Source organism: Mastigoproctus giganteus, chromosome 12, assembly GCF_048544385.1.
Source record: "Mastigoproctus giganteus isolate SK-2022 chromosome 12, ASM4854438v1, whole genome shotgun sequence".
Classification (NCBI taxonomy): Eukaryota; Metazoa; Arthropoda; class Arachnida; order Uropygi; family Thelyphonidae; genus Mastigoproctus; species Mastigoproctus giganteus.
Genome location: NC_143586.1, coordinates 123,262,443 through 123,275,233, shown reverse-complemented (window position 1 = coordinate 123,275,233; position 12,791 = coordinate 123,262,443). Strand labels below are relative to the sequence as shown.

The window sequence follows — 12,791 nt, the reverse complement described above, 5'->3', positions numbered from 1 at the left end:
CCATCAGGACCAAATCGTCAGCAAAGGCCTGGCAACTCACTTCGCCCAAGTCTTGAGTCAGCAGGTCGTCAAAAACAATGTTTCATAACTGCGGCCCTAGGACCGAGCCCTGGGGGTAGTCCCTGCGAACCGATCGAGACACTTTTCGAAAAGGCGTTACCACCTCAATTCTTCGGTCAGTTAGGTAATCCTTTATACATTTGTAAAGCATTGTACTGCGGTTATATAAAACTGCATGTTACTGGTGGAAAAAACTTTAGAAGTATAAGAAGCAATTAACAGACTGAGTGTCGCCAGCTCTAACATTAATCGAGTCGAAGAAGTATTATTATTATAGGGTTTTAAGAGCATCAGCAACTAAAGACAAATTGCCCAGTGTACATCGTCTGTAAATTGCGTATGTTCTGTGGTAGATTTTCTATTTACTGGACGACACACTCCAGTTTCCGGGAGAAAAACCATGTAAACTTCGCCTGAGACCGACCAACTCGGCCACCTTGTGAAAAAGGCCCATAAAAATTCTTCGTCATCGACGGGACTCTAACTAGTCTTTTTCATCCGGTGTGTGGAGGTTGAGAGTTTATAACTGTGATACCCACGAGGGCATTGAAGTGGTCTGGAAATCATGCGCGTTACGCAACGTGATTTTTACATTTTGTATTTATTAAATTTAAGTGTTAAGTTTAATAAATACTCAAGACCATTTGCTATTCGAAGAAATTGAGTATATATATACTGAGCACCAAAGATATCCACCATCAATATTCGGTGCTGCGTAACGAGCACCGAATATGTATTTGTATCGGTCTGAATCGGGGGTCTGCAATGAATAGATTTGACATGTTTCCAAAACTTCAATCCTGAGTCAACACATTCAGGATAGTGGTGTCTCAGAATTCTGCCACCCAAAAAAATTCAAGAAGACTTCTGAGGAATCGATTTCTGGTTACGTAACCCGGAATTTTCGCATAAAGAGAGCCAGGGAAACTTAAATTATCACACTGCATACCGTGAAATTAACTTTTGGCTGGAAAACAGTCTCTTCCTCTTTACAATTTGAACTTCCAAATGAGTTTCACTACTTCTGACCAATGAAAGAGCTTTTTTTTTGTGAGGGCTGAAGGTTTTCAAAGCGATACACTGAAATGGCGGGTTCTCTAATTGATTAGAATTCTGCACTTCTGGCATCTGAGTCGATAAATATCGTACTTAAGCGTCATAGCAAAGCGATTAACTACACTATCTAGTGAAAGGAAGACCGCAAATCTTTTTTTTGTAAAAAATGCCGATGGAGATATCGATCAAGTAAAACACGTTAAATCCAGTTTTTCTTGATTTAATCAGAAAAGGAAGTCTGTCTTTGCCTTTGGTACGTATCCTACATATAGACTAAGGCGCATTTAGGGCTAGAGCCTCAAGCTGCGAACAAATTTAGACTATGTATATAAAGTGCTTAGCATCATAATACACAGCCATTTCTGAATAAACAGAAAATTTTTAAGGTGGCATCGTTTTAGGTTATATCTCATATTGTGAATACCTTCACAACGAGTTGCCATGATATTGCACTACTTCGAATAAGTAACGCTTCACCTAAGGAGAAGACTAGTGTTACTTATTCTCAGATAGGTACCACCACCCAGACAGCACTGTTTCAGGGCTATTTGATGTATGTATGTGAATATCTACTCGAATATCCACTTGTCCCTATTAGACTTAGAAAAGCAAAAAAGGTAGAGGGAAAGTTATAGTAGGAGTGGAAGAGGAAAAGAAACAGTGTAGAAGAATGAAAGGGACAGTAACTCCTTCAACTCACACCACTCAAAAACTCAAACTCCTCGAATAGGCAACGCTTCCCCAGTGGAGAAGGCTGTTGTTACCTATTCTCGGAAACTCCGGACATCATCAAGCTCCCTCTAGCAGCACTGTTTCAGGGCTATTTGGCCCTTCGTCAGTGAGTGGGTAGGTACCCAAGTGATGCAATGATGGCAAAAACAGTTATGAAGTATAACTCCACAATATGAGAGATGCCTGATGGTGTATGATGTATTTAGACTAAGGCGCATTTAGGGCTAGAGCCTCAAGCTGCGAACAAATTTAGACTATGTATATAAAGTGCTTAGCATCATAATACACAGCCATTTCTGAATAAACAGAAAATTTTTAAGGTGGCATCGTTTTAGGTTATATCTCATATTGTGAATACCTTCACAACGAGTTGCCATGATATTGCACTACTTCGAATAAGTAACGCGCCATCATTGCATCACTTGGGTACCTACCCACTCACTGACGAAGGGCCAAATAGCCCTGAAACAGTGCTGTCTGGGTGGTGGTACCTATCTGAGAATAAGTAACACTAGTCTTCTCCTTAGGTGAAGCGTTACTTATTCGAAGTAGTGCAATATCATGGCAACTCGTTGTGAAGGTATTCACAATATGAGATATAACCTAAAACGATGCCACCTTAAAAATTTTCTGTTTATTCAGAAATGGCTGTGTATTATGATGCTAAGCACTTTATATACATAGTATCCTACATATATAAACTTCCTATTACTTCAAGGTACTACCTGGAAAATACATGTTCTAATTCGAAGTATGAAAAAGGTGAAGGAGGCAGGCAAAATAACAAATGAAAAGTGCACTTGAAGATAAGAAATGAGGAAAATAAGAAATGGCATTTAAAAATTTGTTATACAGTAATGCAAAGTATGCATTGTCCATCACAACTTCGCCAGCGGAGGAGAGTTAACAGCACAAAATGAGAATGAATGAACTTTCAGGAAGAATGCAAAGGAGGAAAGCCTAAATCATTCACAACGAAGACTTAAAGATAATTATTACAAATTAATAATTTTTTTTGTGAAACCCCAAACACGAAAGGTATCAAAATCTGTAGTACTTAATATTGAGCATGAGATGAGGGGGAGGATGACAGAATCTTTGCTCTGGAGACTAAACATGGGTTTCGCCACTTCAAGCCTCCAATGAGCAAAGTGTGGTATTGCACCGGTTGATAAATCATGTAGTTGTAGTATTAGGGTTGTAGTATTGTAGTATTAATCATGTAGTTGTAGTAATACTACAACTACATGATAAATCATGTAGTTCTAGTATTTTAGAAGCATCAGCGACTAAGGTCATATTGCTCCGTATATATATTGTGTGTTCTGTGGACGCTTTTCTGTTTGGTGGACGAAAAACCAGTTTCCGAGGGGGGGGGGGACCATGCTACCCTCGCCGGAGAACTGGAACTCGGATTTTTTTTCCCTCGTTGAGGGGAGGACGTTGTTTCTACCAACTGTGCTATTCACGAGGGCGATGACAGTAATCTACCACCTAGTGTTATTATTAGTGATATTTTAGTATTATATCATAGTATTGTGTTATGATATGGAGACCCCCCCCCGTATGGGGACTAAATATTGGTTTCACCACTTCTGGCCTCCAAAATGCAAAGTGGTGGTACAGCACTGGTTGCTGCGTCATGTACCTAGTAGTAGTAACAATTAGTTACCAGGCGCAATATAGCCGAAGTTGCTTTTGCGCCATTAAACCCCAAACAACAACAACAACAACAACAATTAGTTACCGAACATCCAGGCTTTGTTGACAACTAGTATACTTCAGTTATTAGTTCTCTCTCGATGAATGAATTCTATACTACTGCTATAATACCGTCAATCATTTAGAGCTCCGTCTGTTCCTCCTGTCAGTGGTGAAATGCTGTGAAAAACGAGAAGAATAAATATGTCAAACTACACTGGTCAACAAGGTTTTGCTAAACTAGGTGAAAGTAAGCGTTTTGTTAATTTGTATGTGCTGATTACGAATATGACAGTAAAATGTTTCCATCAAGTCACATTTTTTTTTAGGGAAATGCAAAAAGTTTTTCTAAAAAAAAAAAGGAAAAATAGCTTCAAAATCAACGAACTCGTCCAACACCGCACTCTGTACCTTTCCCGGTCGTCTAGTGGTAGGTTGTGGTGTTTTAAAGTTCCGTTTTGGTCTTGTTAAATTGAACGAAAACGCCGTGCGTGCGTTAATTCGCCAAACAGTTTTTGCTATGTTTGTGGACAATTTATAGTGAAATCCAACGTCGATAAATCACTGACAAGGTGAACAGGCTTATTTTTATTTTGGTTACACGTGGGTGATCAGGATAAAAGGTGGGCACCGCACATGTGCTGTATAACGTGCTATGTAAATCTGACAATGTATGAAGGGGAACAATTCTAAAATGCCTTTTGCTGTTCCGATTATCTGGCGAGAACCAACAAGTCACCTCGAAGATTTATTTCTGCCTCACAAATATTAAGGGGGTTTCAAGGAAAAATAGTTAAAATAAAATACCCCAACCTTCGACTACCTACAAAACATCCGAACCAGTGGCATAGCTACCATGTAGGCAGGCAAAGCAATTGCCTCCGGGCCCGGGCACTTCATAGAGTCCCGGCGTTTTTGGCTGTCTCCTGTCTTTGCAATTTTCATTAAGTAGAGGCCTGAACACTTTCTTTGCCTCCGGGCCCGAAAAAGGGTAGCTACGCTACTGATCCGAACCAAGATTAGGAAATATGCTGCCCTTATTGCTAGGGTGGCTCGAAGGGACAGGGTCCTTGGCCAGCTTACGCTACATATCTTCTACAAAGCCATATTCATACCTATCATCACATATGCTTCTGGCGTATGGTATCACAAGGCTACTACCGCAGTCAACCGACGTATCATCGACTCAACCCAAAGATCGATTCTACTATTTACTTCTCGTGCCTGCAGCACGGTAAGCACCCACGCTTTACAGGTCCTGACTGGAGTTCTCCCCCTTGACCTGGAGATTGTGGATCAAGGATTACTTTACCACCTGGCAAAGGGCACATCAAGGACTTGTCTCGGACATACAACTGACCCAGCAAATAACTGCACCGCTGAAAAGAGGCTCTACACTCACCTGGACAAACTCGCATATAGGGGAGATAACCAGAAAGTTTATACCTGACGTCGGCAGGGTCTACCCTAAGTTCCCAACGTGGTTCTCACCTGGACTCCATGCAGCATACCTTCTCACCGGACATGGCGCCATCAATGCCAAACTTTTCCTTTTGGGAATTGAAGAGGACTCTGCCTGTGTTTGTGGCGGCCTGGAGAGCTGGCAACATCTAATGTATGATTGCCAACTTTATGACGACCTCTGCAACATCCTAATAACAAAGATTCTATATTGTCCTAGAGGATGGGAGCACAACATACTGGATACAAAACAAGAGTACCTGGCTTTCTCCTGCTACGCCCAAGAGCACTTCGCAAGAAGACGAGTGCTCGCTGCAATGGAGCACAATTGAACCCTATACATGACAACCAGGAATAACAACTGAACCTACTTAATAAAGGACAAGAACTGACTTGACTAAACTGGACGGGACCTTGTCCCATGAGTGATTCCCAAATGGGAACACCAATACCACTGAAGACTAACTGCAGCTTGCTGCTGGCCCTCTCAAACCGTGCTCCCTTGCATGATCCTATCTTTTCTCCTCTCCCCCGGCAGGGGGAGGAGACGATATTTTCCGTCCCCTCAACTCCTTGCCACTCCTCTCTCTTCGCCTGGTGGCTCATGGGCCTACCCCACTGATTATCTGGGGTCGCCTTCTCTGTCGTCCCCATATTTCTGTCTTTTCCCCCAGCCTTCTGTCTTCCACCACTCTCTACCTAATACGCAAGTGTATACCCACATAACTTAAAATTTAATAATGACAATTTAATTGCGTTCACACAATTCATTTGGCCTTTCTACTCAATTTTCTTAACCCCCACTGAGCGAAAATTTTATATATATATTTTTTTTTTAATTTACCTGGTCTGCCTCCACGAGGCATAATGTGGACAACGTTGGGCCCCAGCAGGGGTCTAGCGGATAAATGGCCAGAAGAATAACGATACACAACACTACACTCATAAACAATATCCATACACTTTTAAATCTCTGGCCTTTATAGTGAACTGTTACACCCACAATGAAAGCAACGCGAAGATTGGAGAAACCCCTGGTGCCGTTAGACACGAACACACTATACCCTCAACCTTCCATCAGCAATAAGACTAGTGCCACACACACCGGAACTCCCTATTCCTCCACCTAGTTGTGAAGAAATCACTCTTCTGGAAGAAGAGCAAGAGTCGCTAGAGCCCATACCTGTCCCTTCAACGTCTGCCGATCCTAGTGTCCATTCCTGAAAATGACAAACCCCACACTTAATTGAGCAAAGTGAACTTAATGATTTAGTTAGGGATTTAAATTTTTTAAAAGCAACAGGCTGAGCTATTAGGATCTAGGTTGACAAAAAATGAGTGGAATTCTCCAATCCTGAAGAATGGATATTATTCATCGATTCTTCTAAACTCAGTTTAAAAGCAGTTTTGCTCCACAATGTGGAGCAAAACTGCTTTCAATCAGTCGCTCTGAAAGAAACCTATAATAGCATTTCATTGCTATTGTTGGAAAATCTGTGGTGATTTAAAAGTAATCGCTGTGTTGCTTGGACTACAGGGTGGTTTTACTAAGTATTGTTCTTTCTTGTGTTTATGGGATAGTCGAACAGTAGAACATCATATTGTGAAGGAATGACCCATCAGGGAAGACTACTGTAAGCTATCACTTACTATGGAAGCATGGTGTGAAGCTATACATGGAACCTACTTCAATAAAAATGCGAAAGGGAGAAATTTCTCTCTCTCTCTCTCTCTCTCTCTCTCTCTCTCTCTCTCTGAAAGGATCAAATGGATAAGGAAAATAAAAAGGGGCAAACACGTACTTCTATTGTTGCTTCTGTTCTAGGAAGAAAAATTTAAGGTTAGTAAGATGGGCAGATCGGATTAGAGGATTGAAAAAGGGGAGGGGAAATGGGAGAACATTTTCGAGATATAAGGGACGTAGAGGCGGAAAAAAGGCGCAGTTATAGGTGAATTTGGAGTGGTGTTTTTAGGGTGCTGTGGAAGTCTAATGGGATATGGCAAAGTGTAGGAGCAGCCGTGGAGAATTTTAGAGCCGTGATCTTAGCTAACAACGTGGATTGAAGTTAAGTTAGAGGGGAAGACGGGATCAACTTTCGAAATGTGGGTGAACATCGGGTCCCAAAAACTTTTCATAAAGTTATGAGCCACGTTGGAAGCTTCAGGAATAAGAAAGGGTTGGAGATCGAGAGATGAGAAGGGGAAAAGCAAAAGAGGCTCAAGAAGGCTCAAAATGGAAGAAATACCACGCTTAGCAGACTGGTCCGTCCTGGCAAACAAAGAATGGAACTGTAAGTAGAATTTCCTCTAACTATTGTCTTGATGAATAATAATTTCCTAAAAAGAACCCCTTAAGAGACAAGCAGTGTTCTTAAAAAAACCCTTGACTTTGTACAAAATAGTAATTAAAAATGGAATGAGTCTGAACTCTAGGAAGAAAGGTACTTTATGGTGATTGTAAGGGCGGTCCCTAGACCATAAATGAATAGATTTTGTTGTGTGAAGAATAATAGCTTGGATTTACTATGAATAATTTTAGTTTTAGTATTGTTTAGTAGCTTGCATAATTTTAGTATGATTAGCATGTATAGAAATAGTACTTCATTGAATTTGATATTGTGAAGCCCCATTAGTATAAATTGTGTAATGAATGTTTTATTAAAAATTCCTTAACCATTACTAGTGTCTGGAATGAGTTATTACCCTACTTAGTTTTCTAACCGGATTTGAAACTTCCATTAGCAGTCAGAGGCCCTAAATTAAAGTAGGAAATATTGGCTTTAGCTAACTAAATTTTTAGCAATAGGCTTCAGCCAGAGAAAAAGAGAACGCCTACACTACGTTCCTGGAAACTTAACATCAAATGCATGCCTTTAGTGAAAACTGAAATGGTGCTTCTTCCGCCTTTGCACATTAAGTTGGGTCAGGTCTCATGAAAAATTGTGAAAGCTCTTGACAAAAAGAGTGAAGGTTTCCAGTATTTAAAAAGTCCCTTTCCAAAAATTAGTGATGCAAAGTTGGAGGGTATATTCGTGGGCACAAATTAGACGGATTTTAAAGGATTATCTTTGAAACTATACTTAATGCCACTGAATTAATTGCGTGGAAATCGTTCAGAACTGTTGTTAGCGGGTTTTTAGGAAATAAAAATAGAACTATAGTTGATAGAAGAACTGTTGCATAACTATCAAAAGTTAGAATGCCGAAAAAAGTCGCTGAAGATACTTCCTACGTTCGCGCCTGGACTTCTTTCTGAACAATTTAGGATGTGTTAGTGACGAGCAGGGGATAGATTCCATCAAGATATCCAAACTATGGAGCAGAGGTATCAAGGACGATGGGATCCAGCAATGATGGGTGACTATTACGGGTTTCTGAAAAGAGGACCATTCTGCTCATAAAAGGAAGAATTAACTAAGTAGTAAGATTTCCTATTTTTGCCTCCATTTTTGTGGGTTTATTACTTACTTAAATCCAAATAGATGTTTATAAAGTTTAAATATGTTATTTTTTTATCCATTTGGAATGTTTACTGGGGCCATTTCTATTTCAAGCAATTATTTTACAAGAAAACTAGTTAAGTACATTAAGTAAAAATTCTCAAATTTTGGAAAAAAGGAGAACGAAGCCATAACATGAAAAAAACGTGATGTGCTACGGACATTCTGTCGTTTTCAGCACAAGCGATTAATCAAATTCACTTGTGCTGAAATTCGTTCACGTTATCGAAAAAAAAAAGTTTAAAATTGTTTGCTAGTACCTATAGTTTAATTACTCTGTGGCTAGCCGAATTAAGTCTGTCTCGGACGAGAGTAGCATGGTTCTGCCCTGGAGACATTAATTTTTCATCCCTAAGACCAAACAGTTTATATTATGATCTTCGGCTGGAGAACCGTTAAAATAAATATTTGACTTAAGTGTTAACTGTAAATTAAGTTATTTAATAATTATGTTCATTTGTATATTCTGAAATGTTTGAAATTAAACTTAAGAGCATCACGCATTTTTAGAAGGAACAGAGTAGTAATAAACTATTTTTATCGTTACAGGAGATTCATGATTTCAAAGTTTCTTGATGTTCTGATGTTGTTTGCTGTTTGGAAGTTCTTTGCTTGTAAAATTATTTCTTTCTCCAAACTGAATCTTGCGTTATCGTCGGCAGCTTTGCAATTCGAGAGTATTGTGGCGCACAGTGCAATCTTCGAGAGCTATACCTAAAATAGATCTGAAACGATGCAGGAGAGCTTAAGTTTTTTTTTTTTTTAATTTTAATATTCAGTGATTTTGAGCTTTTAGATGTTCTTCCGTTTGATCAAATAAAAAAAAATAAATATCAGCAATTGCAAATAATTTTTACGGTAATATTCCATACAGAAATTTAAGAGAAAGCTGTCCAAACTTTACCTGCCTTCTTACAGTAAATACATATTTTGTAACCATACTTATCACAGCTGAATTAAAGCTGTGCTACTAAGTACAGTTTAATATATGATACCTGATTTGTAAGAACTAAAATGAATATACACTGCCTGGCTACTTTCTTAAGACCATTGAGGGACTGTATGAAGAAACAAACTGAAGCGATCATCACATGGTATATAGGACAGCGCTACAAAATTCCTCGATTGAACTCCACAGCAGTTCACGGGCAGTAGGGAACAGTCGAAATTCCCAGATCTTTCCACAGAGGTATGTATAAATGTTAGTGCGCATTTAGTAGGTGCTGCAGCAGAAAGGATGGACGAGCTTTTCAAGTGTTGGCCAAGGCGAAACTGCAGTCTAATGTAAGTTGACTGAGCCTGGCATTCGACTTCTGAAACGGATTATCAAGTGTCATCGCCAAACGACAGAATAAACTTCCGCGTTTAATGAGGGAAAAGCACAAGCGTTACCAGTATCTGCGAGGAACCATACGAAGAATGCATTACGGGAGTAGACCTTCACCAAAGCTACTGATCTTGGACACCAAACGGAAAACGCACAGCAAGAGTGACGCTGGAGGAAAAGTTTAGTTTCCAGCAGAGACGGAAGAGTCCGTATGGAGGAAATCGCACGAGGTACTGGAAACCATCGAGAGTTCAGGATGCTGGAGCAAGTGTTAATGTTGGAATGTTTTTGTGGTATACTCTTTCGTGAACACTCCTCTGAAAACACTGAAAGAAAATGTGAAAGCTGGAGCATATAAATATAATTGTATCAGGTAGGTATCTGAATAAATATGGCAGTGTTGCCGAATTATTCAGATGGCAGTGCACCCATCCACCCTGCCGAAATGGGCGAAAGAACAGTTCTGAGAAACAAGAGTTTTAATCTTTTTTTTTTTTTTCCCAGCTCAATCCTCAGATCTAAATTGTATTTGAACATCAATACAAACTGGTAAAGCGTGTACGTCAGCACGACCTCGCTACAGCAATTGAGGAATTTTGTTACATGAATGGTTCAATATCGTGTCACTCGTCAACATTTTGACTCCATGTCAAGTTATGGCGGAGTAGCGATTTGGGCGAAAGGCGATTCCAACACGCTATTAACTCGTAAACTTCAGCCATTATCAATCCACTGCAGGATGGAAGTCTCATCAATTCATGTTGAGGGAAATGGACCATAATCTGCCACGCTTGTCCAGTGCGGGTTGGCAGATGGACCTTGAACCCCGGCTATTCAAAGAGCGTGTGCTACTGCACTCCCGCTCCTGACCACCCGGCAAGGGGGCCCTCAATAGTCCTACATAGGCCCTAATAATGTGACCAGGTAATGCTGAAATGTCTTAATCTCATTAAGAATTTTCTTCCATAAAAGGGAAAATAAGATAGTCCTAGCCCGATGACAATTCGAAGAATTGTGCGTGCATTTCCTCTTATCCTGGAAAAAAAAAAAAAAATTCTAAATAGCCCTGAAAATTCTATAAAGTGAGACTTCCTTATCGAGTGATACAGATAACAAGGAAATATTTTGCTGAATGATAATCTAAATGACAAAATTGTTCTCTAATGATCATCCTGAATGCATTAAGCACGGATAAAAACAGTATATAAAGGTACCCCTCTTCGCTGATGCTATGAAGGAGGTCAAGGTTTCACAGTACATTAACTATGATTGTACTTCGTTAAAATAGATGTAAGAAAAAAATAATAGCATTAAGAAATGCATGATATTGATCGTTGTTGTTTAAGTCGGTATTTTGTTAGAAAAATCAGCAGGTGAGTTACAATTAAGAACCATGATGGCTTATTACAATAACGAGAGATGCTACACAGCAGAGTTTACACGATTTATTATGCACAGATATGGTCTCAATGTGTTGAATAATAGTTATTTAGATATCCCATTCGACTTGTCCTTGTGGCAAGCACAGTGGTTATGATCATTTCCCCCCACTTGGCTTGTAGCGAAACTTATAGCGAATCCTTGTAGCGAAACTTACCGTGGCTCGGCTGGTTGTCGCTGGCGAGATCTCAAACTGGTTTTTTGTTCAGTAGGTAAACAATGTACATATGACACCTTGTGGCCTTGGTTGTCTTCGAGCTTAACATAAAAACAACATTAAGAGTTACATGAGTATTTTATTTTTTTGTTTTTCTGCGTTCTCCCTTTAGACTATCATTTACCCCCCCAAGTATGATTCGCCTTTAGGCAGACATAGCCATAAAGACTGAAAACGCTGGAATAAATCATCTAAATGAATGGGAAGAAGGGATCTATGTGAATCGTTCATCATCAACTGAGACTACACTACTATCACGTCATATATTGAAGTAATGTAATTCATTATTGAAATGCTACAATTTGAACGACTGACACACTTCAATGCCAAACACTTAAACAATTCTGGCTATGTTTCGAGACTTCAGTTTCCCGTCGCTCAAATTTTAGCATTTCAATAATAAATTACTCAAATCTACCATGTGATATAATAGAGGTCTCAGTTATCTCACAGATCGTCTAAAATAAAGATCTAATTATGCGCCAAGTACAAAACCCTAAGCTTGAATTACAAAAGCACGTACTCAGTGTTAGAAGAACATGAAGTCATAACCAATATTTGAAATTTATTTCACATTTTTATATAAATATACACTGTTACTGACGTTTTTGAAACAAGAATTTGTTCATCTCATGGGACGTTTCACGGAATTCGTTGGTAACTGTTTGCGGGTTTACTCTGTTCGAGGTGTCTCCAAGTAACAAGTTGCTATCTCATAGCAACTTTGAGGTACTGTTTACAGAAAAACCCTCCAGAAACCCTGCTAAACCTCTTCAACCATTGCCTGCTAAAGGGATGGTTCCCAACTGATTGGAAAACTGCGTCCATTCGGCTCATACTCAAAAATCCAACCAAACTGCACGATCGCCCTAACTCGTACAGACCTATTGCTCTCCTTTCTGTGCTGAGTAAGGTCTTTGAGCAGCTCCTTAGACAGAGACTGGAAAACCACTACAATACTGCACAGCTACCAGCACGAAATCAATTTGGATTCAAACCGGGCATGTCTACGGTCGATGCGCTGGAGACCATTACAAATGCTGCCAGGAACTGCACCCAGAAGTACCTGTTCGTCATTTCGATCGACTTTGCTGGGGCGTTCGACACCCTATGGTGGCCTAGCGTCCTCGGACGGCTGAGACGCGCTGAGCTCCCAGGAAATCTCTACAACTGCATTGCCAGCTATCTCAGTCACAGGAGCATTGTAGTTCAGGCTCCCTTCTCCAGTGTGGAACGTCGTGTCCACCGAGGTTGCCCTCAGGGCTCTGTCCTGGGCCCACTTTTCTGGAACTCTGTA

General features: G+C 40.0%; 1 protein-coding gene across 1 annotated transcript in view; it reads left to right on the top strand.

Moving 5' to 3' along the window:
- LOC150077387 (putative fatty acyl-CoA reductase CG5065) overlaps positions 1-9,246 on the top strand; it is a 144,638-nt gene extending 135,392 nt beyond the window's left edge. Inside the window, exon 13 of the mRNA XM_090386165.1 lies at positions 9,060-9,246. Coding sequence (XP_090242291.1) covers positions 9,060-9,228 — 169 coding nt within the window. The 3' untranslated portion in view covers positions 9,229-9,246. The remainder of the gene's footprint in view (positions 1-9,059) is intronic.
- The last annotated feature ends 3,545 nt before the right edge of the window (positions 9,247-12,791 follow it).